Source organism: Oxyura jamaicensis, chromosome 5 (genome assembly GCF_011077185.1).
Source record: "Oxyura jamaicensis isolate SHBP4307 breed ruddy duck chromosome 5, BPBGC_Ojam_1.0, whole genome shotgun sequence".
NCBI classification, from domain to species: domain Eukaryota; kingdom Metazoa; phylum Chordata; class Aves; order Anseriformes; family Anatidae; genus Oxyura; species Oxyura jamaicensis.
This window is the reverse complement of record NC_048897.1, coordinates 25,140,250-25,156,830: the sequence shown is the minus strand read 5'-3', so window position 1 is coordinate 25,156,830 and position 16,581 is coordinate 25,140,250. Positions and strand designations below refer to the sequence as shown.

The window sequence follows — 16,581 nt, the reverse complement described above, 5'->3', positions numbered from 1 at the left end:
ATACTTATTTTTTAATAGCTTTTAATTATTAAGGGTTGAAAATACTTTATAGAAGGTGGACCTATCACTGCTACTTTTGACTAAAAACTGCTTACCTAGATATGTCATTTTTTCTGTGTTTATGTAACACACTTTGATCCTTCACTTTGGGCTATTTCCAGAATTCCCATTATGGAGGAGAAAGAAACAACAAAACACCCAATCTTATGATAAACTAGTGACTGTTTTGTAGCAGAACAAATATTATTTTCTTGTAATAGAACTGGTATGTTCTTACAGAATGTAAGTGGTGTTTATTTCAAGTAAACAGTAACTTACGAATCTGGTTATGTATTTTCAGGAGGAAGAGGAGGAACAAGAAAACAAGTTATCAGAAGAAGCAGAAAGACAGCATCAGGAGCAGCAGAACAAGGCACAATCTGAAGCTTCTGTCCAGACAGACCAGCCTGAATCAACAACATGTACTTCATTTGTGAATTTAAACTTTGAAAATGAGGGAGATTGCCACTCTGTTGTGGAAAATAAACAAGATGTAGTTCCTGTCCCTACCTAAGTATAAAGCTCTGTATAATGTAGGAAATAGGAAGTGTCAGGTGTCACGATCTGGCTATAAGGAGGAAAAATAGGATTATACTTATTCAGTGTAATACAACTTACAGCATTCTTATTGATCAGGAGAGAGCTAGGTGATGTCTCTTCAGTCTGTCTGCCTAATAAAGGCTGAGGCATTCTGCCAAATTGGCACTTCAGTTAAAATGAAAATTGCACTACAAACATTTGGTCTAAAATTGAATTTCTGTGTAAAGCAAGTAAAAATGTCTTTCCTTTAAAATGCTGTCTGGTACAGTGGATTGCAGATGCAATGCTGTTCTTCCTTGTGAACACCTATTTCTGATCTGCACGTTGTTTGCAACTTGGCTCTCTATGAATAGATTGATAGGAATCAATGTCCTGTAACTCACAAGTCATTATAATCACTTCTGAATTCCCCTATTTATTGTCACTATTGTGTGCATGTCTCTTTTTATGTGACTAACACAAGAGAGGTTAGATTTAATGTTAATTAGATTTAAGGGCCTAATGGAACACTTTCCTTTATTTTTTAACTCTAAAGGAGGCTGTAAACACCCTTAAGTATTTATGAACTAGTACAAGCACTCTTGGGGGCTAATAGTGTTCAGCTGTGCCATTCAGTGCTGTAGCAAAGTACAGAACTAGAACACTATCAGTGTAAGATGCTGTCACTCCAAATCCAAGAATTAATATAGATTCTTTACCTGCTCTGAATTGGCCTGGGACGTAAACTGAAGTCTTGCTAAATTATAATCAATTACTGGACTTGGTGTATGGTACCAGTCTCTAACTACAAAAACTTTAACATAGGTTACCTGAGTCAGTGTACTTGATTAAACAAATAGCCCAGTTAAGGTTAATGTTTAATTATGAATAAGAAATGGGCCACTGCAGGTATCTTGTCCCCTCTAGTGCAGAATATATATGTAACTGGAGATTAGAAAACCAGGCTTATGACTTCTTATAACATGAAAAGCATTTGTTTCAATAGTGAAATAATACTTGTTTTTGCAGGTAGCTCCAGTTTATGACCAGCCCCAAATACCATTCAATTAAAAGAATTTTAGCGCAGTGACTGTGATCCTACCCTTGTAGAAGGTGAATGGTTTGCTTTGGGACAATCAGGTACTGGTCCGGCAGGCAGACAAACAACCGTGTCGCAGTCACTGTCTATGCAGAAAGTTTGTTGATAAATGAGCGGAAGACCTGTACTAGTTACTGTAGGGATTGTTGTTTTTGTCCTTGAGACTTCTAAAAATAAACCTGAAGAGGCTTCAGAGAAAGTTTAGGTTGGGCATTATCACACTTGCCTGGCCTTGGTGCCACTGCCAGCTAACTGAGGAGACTGCTGGAATAGCACAGGCCAGGAAGCTCAGCTATTAGTTTGCAGAGCTCAGTTACGTATTTCAAACAACTCTCTGCCTGAACTAGCATCACGTACAACTCAAACTCTTTCTCATCTGCCCCTAGCATTCCAGCACCACAGCAAATCTTCTGAGGAAGATTGTGTCATCTGCTCTGTTTGATCTGTTTTGATGCTCTGTTCTTTGCCTTTTTGAATTGCAATGCAGAGGGTGCTGACAGCTGGTTAAAATCATTCCATAGCCCTGAACATCTGCAAGGGAGAGTATGGTTCATCATGTGGGGAATACAGAGAAAAAGATCGTGTTGGGAGTTCTTGTACTATAGCAAAGATAAAAGCAGCCCCTAGCTCAAGAGTAGAAACGGCAGAGCTGAAGGATGCTTTGCTTTTCTGCAGAGAAAATGTCAGTTGTATTTTATTTTTTCCCAACTATCTGTTGCATCAGAAATGGTCTCACTGCCTCGGGGTTAAACTTCTTTGTATAAAATGCTGTATTACTCACTGTGCCTTAACTTAATCCTTCCCATCCGTTTTTTTGCAAACTGTATGAAAGTGATTACTTTCATAATGGTTTTTCTGTAAATGCATTAATTGGTTATTTTATATTTAATATGATTTTTGAACTGAAAATTGGCTGTGGCTTTTCCTTTGAAACTGTGTGGTCTTTGAAAGTTTATGCCTACACCCAGGAATAGATGCTTGTTCACTTTGCATTGTTCTTGAGTCATGGGAGTCCTGGTAGAACATCTAGGCACTGGAATTCAAGATACACTGCCCCCCCTTCCTTACAACCTTTTGCAGTATTTGTTAATGTACTTGACATGCTCAGCACTACCCAACCTAATAAATAGTGGAAGACTACAACCATTTCTGGCCTGCAGCCTTTCTAAATTTATCTGAGAGTTGGAACATTTACATAAATTCATTAAATCAGTAAAAACACTTATTCTTTAATTATATAGCTGAGCTACAGCTGTAGTTAACCTCCTGTGCAACTATTTTATGTAATTTAAGTTGGTGAAAGCCTTTATGCAGGTATTTTTAAACCAGACCTACAGCTAGGGTGGTTCCATTTCTGTCCATGAATCGCTTCAGAGTAGATAAATAAATAAATGTTGAGCTGACTGAATAGTTCCCCTTTCTGCCAGACAAAGCTAGACATAAATCAAGAAAAATGCCTAAGCTGTTTACGTCTTGCTGAAGACCTTTGCCTTTACAACAGGATGCGTAACAGTGCTGTCATTACATGAAGCCACAAGGAGTGCTGAGGGAGGCTGAATGGCTGTGTGGATACAGGGCAGTGCTGAGGATACCAAAGAAACACGTTCTCACTTTCAGGATAAATTCACATTCTATATTAGAGTGCTTAAATAATAAAAAAAGGCTTTTGTCCACAAATATTTATTTTAAAAAAACACCACACACACACACCAGATCATAGCTACCTCTTAAACAAGACTTGCTGGTTTGTTTTCAGGAATTAGTTCTGCAATTCCTCTGTACCACATTTTATATTATATGCTTGAGGGGGAATAAGGTGGGGAGGAGTAAAATGGAAGAGGCATCGATTCAAATAATGAATGTTTCCAGCTTCCAACAGTTAATGAATGCTTCAGTTAGAGAGCTCAATGGATACAGTCTACTCCTGTTCAAAGTCACGTATCATCAACGTCAGCAGTGCTGTCATTATCACTTGCCACAAGGACCTCTCTATTCTCGTACGTCCAGAACCCATTCAGATCAATTAGAATGCTGGTAACAGTGTCTCCTTGACTGCTATTGATTAAATCCTGAAGGGAGATTTTGTAAGGATCCTTAGGCTTTACCATATCAAAGATTTCATCCTGTGAAAAAGACAGAATTGGGGGAAAAAAGCCCCCCCACATTAATGAGTAGAATAATGGTGACTTTATACCGTATACAGAATGATCTTTGGGTAACTAGTGCCATCCTCACCAGTTTACAAAACAAGATTAAGTTTCTAACCATTTAAGATACAAAACATAATAGCAGCTACAGATAGGACCAGTGTGCTCAGCTCACAGATCTCAAATAAGAACTTGCTTTTCTGGGGAGCCTTTGGGCTCAAAGTAGCAACATGAAACTCAGTTCATTTGTGAGTTAAGTTTTATAGAAACTTTCATACTTGTAGTGCTAAAACTGGTAGATGTTAGTAGGCAGCAGTGAGGCAAATTTTATTGATAGTTGGTGTTAGTCAACTCCACACCCCCCCCCAAAGAGATGATTCTGAATTATGAAACAGATATATTAAATATGTTCAAGGCAGAGCAATACATATTAACAGCCAACGCATCTATTAAATATGGAAACTACTAGAACAGCTGAATACCAGATTTTTCTTACAAAGCAACTGCTGAACAGTAAGACATTTTCAAACCTGTAACAAGTCAGATTCACCTGTACTACTCTGCAAGTAAATATGCATCAACCTAGAAACTACAATATTAAGTTACAAAATCTTTATTCAAATATGTTATGTAGTTCTCCATTCAGGAAAACTAACCTTCACATCCTGAAAAGAAACTGGTTCTTGTCCATGAATTTTCATTTGTTCCTGAATAGCCTAAAATACAAAAGTTAGAAAAAGTAGTTCAGTGTTATACTGACACTGTAGGAAACTTTAAATGCTTCTCCATCTTAAGCTGTATTGCCTAGTGACAAAGCACTAACAGCACAGCTCGCAATCAATTCTCTTCCACAAGTAAGGCAGCGGTGAGTTAAGACAATCAATGATACACATCTCCGGATCCACAGCTCTCAGTCAGTGTAACAAGAACCCAGTATCATTATGACCCGTGTTTGAGCATTCTGTCAACAGGACGTGCAGACACTTGGATATCACCATTCACCACTCAAGAGGAATACACTCAAACTGGAAGGTTCCGTTGTCCTACAAAGTGTTAAATACAGATTAGGGAAAGAGAACGGGAAAGACCAGTCAGCAGACAGACAAAGCAGTGTGGCTACTGACTTGCAATTGCTTTGAAAATGGAACCTGTATTGTGATTGATCAAATAATAATGTGAAGGAGGTGGTGCATTTTCTATTTGAGCATTTCTCTGGGCATGGAAGGATTCTCCTGCTTCATGCTCTAAGTATGCATGTCTGATCCGGAGTAAAATGGTATTTGCTACTATAAGCTCTTAACGCAAGACTATTTAGAGCTGCATCAAACGTCTGCCTGCAAACAACAACTGCGAACAAAGCCATTTGCTTCACTAGCACAAGCTGCACAGCCCTGCCAGGGCAGCTGTATCACTATGGTCCAGATGTAGCCTTGGGTTCTCCAGTCTGTGACAGACATTGACAAGCCAATGCGAGCCCACTAGAGGGCCATCGGAATGCTCAGGTAGCCAAAAGCAAGCACAGCTGGGAAGAGAGGCTTGATAAGACAATTAATTAGCCTGGAGAGCAGAAAGCCAAAGTTGGTGGTACAAACCAACATACTAGTTCAGCAGCCTAGCAGGTGGTTAGAGAGATGGCACAGCCATGCTCCTCTTGGAGATGCACAGGGCAAGGACAAGAGGAACAGACACTAACTGCAGCAGGGGACATTCTGAGTAGACCAAGACAGGGGAAAGGATTGGGGGAAGAGAGATTCTCAGCAAGGTCATCAAGCACTGGAACACAGTGCCCAGTCGAGCTACAGAGTCTCCATCCTTGGAAATACCCCAAATTTGCCTGAACAAGGCCTGGAACAACTTAACCTCACTATGAAGCCAGCCCTGCTCTGAGCAGGCGATCCCACAAGTTCTATTCCACCCTAAATTGCTCTGATTCCAAAATGCAGTTAAAAAAGTATTATTATTATTTTTTTTTAAAAAAAAAAACAACCTTTCATTTTTTAAGAAAGGTCTTCAAGATAATAAGTCCCCCCCTTTTTTTTTTTTGTTTACGAAATTATATGGTTATACTCCCTGCCAAAGGTTATTGCAATAAGCCTCCATCTGAACATGAAGAAAGAAGGTGGGTATAAGACTATGCCTTTGAGTAGGCCTGAACACTTAACAAGTTGACTGCAGTATATGCCTTGTTCCTCATACTTTGAGCACAGGGAGAAGTATGACAACATTTATTTTTAATGTTCTAATATGGCCCACATACAGAAAACTGAAGCATTTGTCCCTGTGTCTGAATAAATATCACCAAAAGGCGGCCTTGAACATGAATAAAAAGCATCACGCTCTCAACTCAGCCAAAACCAGCCACAAAGACAAAGACATAGTCCCAAGCTGGGAACCTATGGACAACAAAAATACTGCTTTACTCTGACATTCCCCCTTCCCAAGACACCCAAGGTATCCATTAGCAAAAGAACACCACAAACCAGAAAAAGAACTCCACCCCCAAAGCCGTAATTCAAAGGGATACTTTACAGTCTACTGTAAACCTATACTTTATAGGTCTGAAATATTATTTCAGACCTATTTTGGGAAAAAAGATAAAGATACATAGTATTTAATATGTGAGAAGCTTTTTGCTAGAGGTACCCTGGATGAAAAATCCCACAGCTGTATGTGAAGGCCACCACATTTCAGTATTTTCATTTCTTGTACCATTTTTTAGGATTACAGTGGAAACTAAAAGCATGAGCAATAATCAACTAGAACCATCATAAGAGATTTTAACAGGTAATAATTAGGTAATTTTAAGGACCTTTTTTTAAAAAAAAATAATAGAAAACATTTTTCCTAAATGAAACCAAAACAGTTAATTTCAACTGCAGATAAAATGTTGAAATACCTTTTGAATTCTTTCCAAGTTATGCAATGTTTTTTTAAAATGTTTTAAATCTTCTTACAAGTAGTTACTAGCCTCCCAGTGGGTATTGGTAATTCAAAGTGATTCCCTGCAGATCTGCATGCGGAAGCACACAGGCTATAACACCATAAACACAGAAAATGGCCTACCTGTATAAAGAGACTTACCCTAAAGAAATAATTAAGGGAAAAGACATTCAGGTATCCTTTGTTCTCTATATCAAGCAGTTTGAAAATATATTGCAGAGCTGCAGGCTCCTTTCTGTTTTCTAATGCAAGTACAAAGTCCAGGTAGGTTTTATAGTCCTAAAAGTAGACACAATCATGTTTATTACAGTCTTCTTTCTAAATTGATTTTGCAAGCAGGAACATTATAATTGGCAGCTATTTCATTGTAGGGGATCAGTCTATTTTCTGGAAAAGACAACATGAAATAGAAAATGGCTGCTACCAACCATGTGAACAGAAAAGTTAGTTTCTGACTGCTGAGGGTAGGAGAGCCTGCCATTTTCGATGCAAAGTAGGATTCCAAGTATAAATCCAAATTAAACAGGCTCCATATACACTTTTAAACAATGTTCATTACATCTTTAGGCTGCTGAGCATAGTTAAAAAAGCCATAAAAAGTTGTCATAAGCATAAATTAGAGATACCAGTAGTAGTAATCCCACTGTTATCCAAGAGTAAACTATATGACCAATTCAAGTACACAATTCTTAGACCAGAATAGGTAGTCTGGCAAACTGTGTGGTTAAAGCATTAGCAAGCAAAGATTTGTACATTTCTTGACTTTCCTGACTTTTTCCACTAGTAATGATTCTTGCTTTCCTGATTAACATACAGCTGTGACAGCCAGGGGCCAAAATCCTAAGTCCTGTGAATGTAATAACCATGTCTGCCTTAAACACCAGCAGGTTCTGCTTCCAATCAGAAGGATCTCAACTGGAGAAAAGAGAATCTCATTGAATTCAGAGGGAATGCAAAATCCTGCATCTAGGGAGGGAAAACCCCATGCCCCAGTACAGCTTGTGGACTAACTAGAGGACAGCAGCTTTGCACAGGAGCTGGGAGCCCTCATGGGCACAAAGCTGACCACAACACTGCAGAGTGCCCTTGCAGCAAAGGCAGCTGACAGCAGCACTCATATATATATGCCCACCCCGAGTGCTGGCTAACCTCTTTTGGACTCCCAAGTACAAGTGAGATATGGGCCTACTGGAGCAAGTCCAGCAAACCAGAGGCAACTAAGATCTCCCTCCCCTAACCTCTGTGATGCTGTGATTCTATGGACTAAGTCATCTGAATGCAGACATTATAAGTAGCGATGCATTACCTCAAGCTTTCAAAATAAACATAGGGCTCAGGTTTTAACTGTAATTTAGTTAGACTTCACGTTTCACAGCTATATAAAGCCTACAACAAGAACCAACACTATTAGCTAACCTGCACACTTCATCACGAAGGCAACTTGCAATAGTATGAGATGTGTCTCTTTAAATAATGAAACATAATTGAGAAGCATGGCGATATGCATACATTTTTTCAACATGCACTTTGGATTATTGACTCTACAAGTGGAAGAGAATTTCTATCCTAGGTTACCTGGATTTCCTAACACCACTACTTTTCAAAGCAAACAACTCATTTTCCAACCACACTGCAATCATCCTGATGTTAGAAAATTTTCTAATCTGCTGCACTATCATTTATGTGAATGGCAAACAAAAATTACTTCATCCCAAGCTTTTTTTTTTTTTTTAAGATACTGCTTTTGAGACATTTTGCTCATCAATAAGAAAAAGCTTTTATCTTGTGAACAGAGTAGTTACCATTTCTCCATCATAAGTTAAGCATTCCTGAAAAACACGATCCAAAAATATGTTGGTTAGAGTCCCTGTTCCATATCGGGACAGTTCTTCTTTGCTGAGCATGCCATTGTGATCTTTATCAAGGTTTAGGTACTGCCCTAGGGAGGAGACAGGACAAAATATATTATCCCTATATCACCAAACTGTTGCAATAGAGAAAGAAAGTTTAGTGTGTTTAATGCTAATTTAATTTTCATCATAAAATTAATGTAGTTAAGTGGGCATCTGCTAGATCCACAATAATATTCACAGAGCAACACAAATGAGCACCACGTGGGGGGCACAGACCAGGCAGGCCAACAGAAATCCCATAACAAGGCACTAAACAGTTCCACCATAAATTAACAGCTCAAAAGTAAAGGCTGTTTAAACAAAGGCATAAAAGACTGACAGGAACATTTTAAACAGATCTGCTGTAAACAAAAAAGATCTAAAGGTGATAAAAGTATGAGCAGAACTGTCAAAAGAGAAGGTTACAGAGGAATCTCGTACCTTATGCCAGAGGGAACAGGAAATGACAGAGGATAAAACTGAGGTAAAGAGCAACATTAGAGAACAGAAACTGTAAGGTCAGGAGGATATACTGAAAGGATGGCTAAAGGAGTTGAAAAGACAAATTATCAGAAGGATTTAAAGAGAAAAAAATAACAATCCAATTCTTGGTGTTATTTTTCTTAAGTCAGACAAGGTGGAAAAAAAGAAGTGCTCACATATAAAAGGAACCTACCATAAACTCTTAACGCAGAAGGAGCAGAAAACCAATTTGTTTCCTGACTTTCTTTAGAGAGTTCTTCATCCCTTAACTAAGTGAAATATAAAGTTAGAATTCAGAAATAGTAAATTAAAATACAATAGTATCTATTATTAGATTTTTACCTCCAGTAAGTCATCCAGGAAGCTGCAAGCTAGAATATCCTGTATCTTTATCTTCCCTGCAGCAAGAAAAAAAAAAGTGCATTTTAACAGTCACCTAGCCAACACATCCATTTGGCTGTTCTCATTTAGCTGGTTCTCACCAAAAAATATATAAATTCTTACATCAAGGATAATGCAGTCATTTAAATGATAAAATAAAAGTAGCTTTTCAAATGATGGAAAAAAACTAGTCTGATATTGGTAGAAGAAGAGGAGTTAGGTTGCAACTCTGAAAGCCAGAAAACTAGATAACAATATAAATGTTCAACTCAAGGGTAAAAAAAAAAAAAAAAAAGAGAGAAAACATAGGCTTAAAATGTTTACTAGAAGAAGTGTCTCCGAAGCAATGTGATTATTTTTGTATCTTCAGAAACTACAGACCTGACAAGAACTTCTGCTGATGGAGCTTTTACCAGTGCGCAGATGCTGCACAAACAGCTGTGCAGAACAACAATGCTGTAGCTTCACATACACCCTCTCTACATGCTCATTACCTCTGCTAGAGGGTACTGCCCACACAACTCTGACATCTTCAAGTGGCCCAGCAAAATCTCATAAATGCATAGTTTGTGACTTAATTCAAGGATATGGGAAAAAACAAACAAACAAAAAACTCTTGTCTGAGTAAGCTACAGCTGTAACAAGAGAATTAGCAGCCCTAACTGCAAACCTCTTCTAGTGAGCTTATATGGTGTGCTCACGTTTAAACACAAGAGAAGTGCATCACAATAAGCATTCTTGAGCATCTCCTCAGCCCTGTGGATGTTCTGCCCACAGTTCATAGTTACCTGTCCTTAGTTAGTATTTTCTACACATTTTAAATACTTTTAAAATTAGCTACTGCTAATGATGCATTATGATGAAACAATGTCTTATCCGTTAATTTCTGTAACTCTGTACTACCTCAGCACAACTCAGCAGCAGCATAAGCAGACTACCCAACCCACAGAAAGGCTTATGGTCTTCAGGGGAAATTAATATTCAATTCAAATACAATACTGCTGAATGGGACCCTACAAATACAGCTACGTATTATTTTGAAGGCACGAGTAGCTTCAGTAGAAACATTCACAAGTGAAAATATTCCCATATATTTAGAATTTGAGAAACACAGACCTACCTGTTCTGAGAGGATCCAGGAAGAAGAAGAACTTTCTAACTGCTGTGCAGACATAAAAAGAATAAAAAGATTTTTCTAAACCATCCAGCTGTGGCAAAGTAGGGATGAGTTCCAAAATATAGTTTTCTAAATCCTGCAGAATTAAGAAAAGAGCACACATTCAAAGGCTTTAAACACCACTATTGTTTAAAGTATCTTTGTTTGCTACACTCCACCCTGGCTGTCATGAATACTTAATTAAAAATACAACCCAGCAATAATGCAGGAAAGAGCATAAATGCAGGCAAAAAGAGCTCACTGGTATCTGTGTACAAGAAATCCTAGGTCAGATACATAAAACGCACACGTGGTGCCATGACTGAAGTGGTCTGCAAATAAAGCAGAAGGTTAAAAAAGTAGATGATATTCACGTGTAAATACAAATGCATTCCAACTGCACCTTTTTCAAATACCAATGTGTAACTCCTAACTGGATTGCTCTACTGCTGAACATCCTTTAACATATCTTTTTAAGGAGAGCAGTAACAAGAACCTTTTTATTTTATAATATTAATTTCTGTTAGGAGACTAATTTCACTGAAGCCCACTCTAGTCATAACTTTGTGATTTCTACTATATCCTAACAGAGCTAGTAAAGAACTAGTCTCTTTTTCAGATAATTACCTTTAAGTTAAAAAGGCTGGCAGACCTCTCACTGGTGAATTTCTAGTACAAAGATTGCTATTTATCTGAACAGATGTGTCCTCCCCAAATCCAGATTAACATTGTTTTGATGCTCTATCACGAGCGAAGATGGATATTAAGTTAACCAAGAGTGTACTTACTGACTCTCTGAGGTAACCCTGTCCTGCCACATCATATAAGCTGAGACCAATTCTTGTCTGATGAAGCCACACTGTAAAACAGAAAACAGAATTGTAGTGTAAAAACCTGGAGAATTTTTCTGAGGTCTCACCAAAATTTGAAGTCTTTCAGGCAGCACTGTTAGATATTAACGTCTACATTTCCTGGTTTTCAGAGATTTAAGCAGGTAGGTACCAACCCTGTTGAGAAAGCCTGGTTCAGTCTCCAAACCGGTAAGAGTCACTAGTGCTATGTGGTATGCTGTGGCCAAGACTGCCCTGTGATAACCAGCTGTGAGTAATGGCTGAGCAGGTACCACATTTCATCTGGTACGCTGAATCATACGGATTTGTTCTCTCTCACTGAACTATTTCTACAGCATTAAAAACAGCTGTACAACATGGTATACAGATTGCTTGTTAGATTGCTGCAGCCGCTTGCGCAGCGTGAGGTATTGCAGCTACACCCAACTGTCCCAACCTCACTTCTGAGTTTCAACAGTAGAATTACAATAGCACAAGCATCTATTTTTGACTGCACAGACACTACTGGGCTGATTTTGTTGGAGAAGTTCTGTGCTAAAGGAAGCAAAACCGAGGATCTTTGTGGAACTGTCCCAAGAGAGCCAAACACTGCAATGGGACCTGTGTTGGACAGGGACTGACAATGCAATCATATTGAGATGGGACACACTGAAAGGCAGAAAGCTGCCTGTGTCTCAGTCTCAGTGTGTGCTTTGTTGGTGGTGGTTTTGTTTCAGGGGCCAGGAGGCAGGTATTGCCATAAACACACAAAACTTAAACTTCTGTGAAACAACTGAAACAGAGTTGTGAAAGAATCTGTTCTGTCTTTCCCAGGAGGCCTTTTTGAAAAGCACACAATTTCCACAGACTTCACAGAAAGTCTCTTCCTATCCTGTAGCTTTTGTGCTTGCCATTTGCTGTCAACAGATGCACCACTCCCTTCTTGCATACTCTGCAGATCTTACCAGATTTCCTGCTTATTTCTCATCCTTTGCACCTCGAGAATTTAAGTTAAACAAGCTGAGCTGGTCTAGAGAACGCCATTCTCCCCGCCTGAAGGCTCTACCAGACTCAAGAAAGCACATGGGATAAGGCAATGAGGCAGCCTTTCCATTATGCTACCCAGTCTCATGTTGTTAACAAGATCTAATACAGACTAAATACATATATATAGATGGTATATTTTTTCAGCCCCAGAGGCTACTTATAATCCAAAATAGCTGACAATATAGTAAGGCTATATCGACACGGACAAGAACACATTTACATATTGGACAAGCAGAGTCAGAAGACATAAATAATGCTCTGTAGAGGGGAAAACAGCTGGTAAACAAAGCTGTCTGCTGGACAGTCTCATCCCACAGGTTAAGATCACACTGGCCACAGAAGTTCATTGTTTTATTCTTCACACTACTGCCTGAATAAAGGAAATTATATTGTTAACATATACAATAAAAGCGTAAGTGACCTTGCTGGCTGATGGACTTAAAAGGTATAGTGAACTCTCACCTCAAGTTAAAAATAAAAAACAACTCAAACCTCCATGACAACAGCATTAGCAATCAAGGGATAGATCTCACTGCTTTTGAGGAGAACAGCAAGTAATTAATGAAGGTTAAAATAACCTTGAAAACATAACAGCTTCTCATCAAAAAAGAGGAAACATCAACTAACCTTTTCGCATGACATAATTGAAAAACTGCATGATGGATATCCTCCCGTAAGGATCGTTATGGAGTAATTTAGCAAAGATCTTGGCTGTGAAGAACTGCCTGTAAAACACAAATACAAAGCTACATCTGTGCATCTAATTACACTGCACTGATAGATGCAATTCCGTACCCAAAACTCAGACACTTTAAACACTGTTTTAACACAGAACATGTTCTGTGTTTTCAAATGCATTCATTTGCTATGCTACACCCAACAAGTGTAGAGCGTGTTCGTAGCAAGTACACACTTAGTTGGGAACCTCCCAAGTAACAACGGTAAACTCAATAAAAAGCAGCAGCATTTGCTGCTCATACACATGAAACTCTTCAATGTGAGAATTTTGAGAGTTTTTCTCCAATATATTTTCTCTTTAGTGCAATATATTTGCTAGCTCCCAACCTTCTGCAATAACATACACATAATAAAAGCAACCGCCAGTACTGACAACTAAACTGCTTCTGCATAAAACTCAAGTCACAAAGCTACGTGCACAACATAGCTGTGCATGACAGCAAACTCCCACAGGAGCGTCAAGAAGCATTATTCATCTCATGACATATACAAAAATTTGGTAGGACAGGTTCCATCAAAAGATATTACAGCATGCTAGGCAGTATTGCTAGACATGATTTCCTCTCCAAGTAGATAATGTGCAGTTTACTGTCCACACTAACATCATAAACATACAATGATGAGAATTTCTTCAAAAGAACAGTGTCCTCTTTTGCAGACAGCTCTATCAAAAGAGACTGCAGAGATGCAGGCAATACACCTTTGCAAGGATGTAAAGCATCATGTTCAGCAATAACTTCATGAACATGATTTCTGTCACCATTAACTGTCTCTATTTGAGCAGTTAAAAGTTACAGCACCATTTAAACTTGGCCAGAATAAGCATATACAAGAGAAGAAAGCCTTACTTGCATTTAGGTCCAGCTTTTTCACCAACTTTCAAGAAGTTCTCGTAATTGATCATTGCTTCTTCCCCAATCATTGGTGATGTCTGATGTTTGTCCAGGAGAAACCAGAGATTCTTGAAAGGCATTTATATATTTGGTTAAGTAAATATCACTCCGTATACATCAATATGCATAAGACAGAGCATCTAAGAAATGCAGCAAAAATGCATTTTTACTGCAGGGCTATCTCAGGTAATTGGTACACATCACTTCAGACAGAAAAGCAAGCAAGCAGTACATGAACTATGCTAAACTGGTGTTACACACGCATCACTAGGGTTTCCAGGGTCACATCCCTTTGTCTTTGCACTGCAGTACACTCAGCTGTCTTTGGAGTCTCTCTCAGTGATATGTAAACACTTACTATTTCTAGGCCCACTAGGAAATTGACAGAATGTGCTGGAAAAATAGAAGCCATTAATCCTCACGTACATCACGAGGAAGTCTTACACTTAACCTTACCAGCCAAAGACTATTCAGCACTTTGGTTTTCTCTAGGACTTCACAATAAGCCAACTTTCCCAAATACAAAGCACCTTACCAGCCACACGAGATTCTGCAGACTGATGGCTGATGCTCAAACTGTGCAGAGAAAGAAGTTTGTCAAAAGTCATTACAAGGCATACAGAAGATGTTTTCTTACCTGCAGCTCTTCATTATCCAACAGCTCTCTGCTTTTTCTTTGCAGAAAGACAGCTCTAGATTCTTCTCTTAATTTCTGAAGCAAGACTTCATCTTCTGCTGGCAGCTAGAAGCATTGTGATGTTTTACTTTTCTGTACAGTGGTACCATTCAAAAACTACATGGCTAGCAAGTATTCTTAGGTAGCCTTGACTCGTACCCTCAGATGAAGCTGCTTACTCAACAGAAAATACCACACTATCAACCAGAATGCTGTGTGGTACCTGCTTCTTCTACAGGTGTACGTCACATTTGCAATACTGCCTCAAATTATTTCAATACTGAAATACTTATTTAAAGCAGGATGCTGACATGAGAGACAAGGAGACCTACCACATACCTGGTAACTCACCTTAGAAGCATTTTCCCACTGTTACAAGATAGAAAGGCTACATGAGACATTTACTAGTGTGTTTTTAGCCAGGAGAGAGTAGCATATTCTGTTTCATAGTAGGCCTGACTCTCAAAAGCATGTGTCTATGAGACATGTTTTGGTAAGCAAAATAGACGGGAGAATGCTTTGTATGAAAATTTTACCAGCATTTACACATAAAGCTATACTACCACCATCAGAGCTTGGATGTTTGCATGTATAGTCATCAACTGAAACATAAGTACTTGAGAACTTTGTTGGCAGAAAGCCATGATCCTAAGGAATATGGGACGATGCAAGGTGAAACAGCAGTGAACAATCAATCTGATAGATGTGGAACTAACTTTTGTTCTCATAGTCAACCATAGCTATCTGATGTATGCCACAGGTAAGTTGCCTGATCAAGCATTTCTGGCAGATGCAAGCAACAGCCTTACCTGTAGTCTGCAACACTAAGGACCCTTCCTTTTCACAAAGTGGCAGCCTACGGTGTCTGAACAGAAGCAGGCAGATACGTATTTAAAAGACCTGTATGCCAAAACTTAGTTAAAAGGGAAGTACCTCTGAAAAAGAAGCAGGACTTGTTACCTTTAGGAAACCCCTAAGCCTACTCCCTGATTGCTGAACTATTCCATGGCCTTTCACAAGATGCATAGTAATTATCTGAAACTGCTGAAATCCGTAAGCACACAGAGCTGGAAGACATTTATGCTCAGCAATCCACATCTTTCAGACCTCAAGATACTTCAGCTTCTAAGGCTGAAACGCCCCTCTGAATAAGCAGAAGTATCTTTTATAAGACCAAAGAGCCTCTTGTTTACCTGGGCACCTCACTTACCCTGTAGTAGAAGCGCGGGATGTTTGTGTATGACGGGTTGCCGCCTTTCCTTCCCCCCTTCCATTCCATGTAGTACTTTGTGAACAGCTCCATCTCTTCATCCTTGAGCTCCTGCTCGCTCTTTTTGGCTGGTTAACACAGAAAACAGTTCCCACGTTGGACTCGAGCCCTAACACACCGAAGGCCTCGGGAAGAGGAACGAACGCTGCCGCCTGCACAGCCGTGCGGACCGGCGGGGCAGTTATCAGGAGGAAAGCAGCGGAACACACGCCTATTGCATCAGTAACAGGCTCAGCGGGGCGGCAGGCCCCGGCTGAGGGCTAACAGTGGGATGATGATGAGGAAGACGAGGCCCCCCCCCCCCCCCCCCCCCCCCCCCCCCCCCCCCACTCACGGAGGCGGCGGGCGGCCAGGCGGCCCCGCAGGCTCTGCGCCCAGTCCATAGCCCCGCAGCGCGGCGCCGCGCATGCGCCCTGCTCCCACCCGACGCGCCGGGAGCTCCGGGCGCCGCGCCCTCAACTGGCATGGCGG

General features: G+C 39.7%; 2 protein-coding genes across 2 annotated transcripts in view; one reads left to right on the top strand and one right to left on the bottom strand.

Annotated features, from left to right (window-relative positions):
* The window catches only part of FAM177A1 (family with sequence similarity 177 member A1), a 15,950-nt gene extending 13,384 nt beyond the window's left edge, over positions 1-2,566 (top strand). Inside the window, exon 5 of the mRNA XM_035329268.1 lies at positions 341-2,566. Coding sequence (XP_035185159.1) covers positions 341-553 — 213 coding nt within the window. The 3' untranslated portion in view covers positions 554-2,566. The remainder of the gene's footprint in view (positions 1-340) is intronic.
* On the bottom strand, positions 1,099-16,581 carry PPP2R3C (protein phosphatase 2 regulatory subunit B''gamma). The gene is made up of 13 exons (XM_035329267.1): positions 16,445-16,581; positions 16,051-16,178; positions 14,802-14,906; positions 14,120-14,232; positions 13,161-13,258; positions 11,445-11,515; positions 10,621-10,753; positions 9,462-9,517; positions 9,313-9,388; positions 8,547-8,683; positions 6,886-7,023; positions 4,461-4,520; positions 1,099-3,780 (listed from the first exon to the last, which is right to left on the bottom strand). Exons 1-13 carry the CDS (start codon positions 16,491-16,493, stop codon positions 3,592-3,594), a joined length of 1,353 nt encoding a protein of 450 aa, XP_035185158.1. The 5' UTR covers positions 16,494-16,581; the 3' UTR covers positions 1,099-3,591.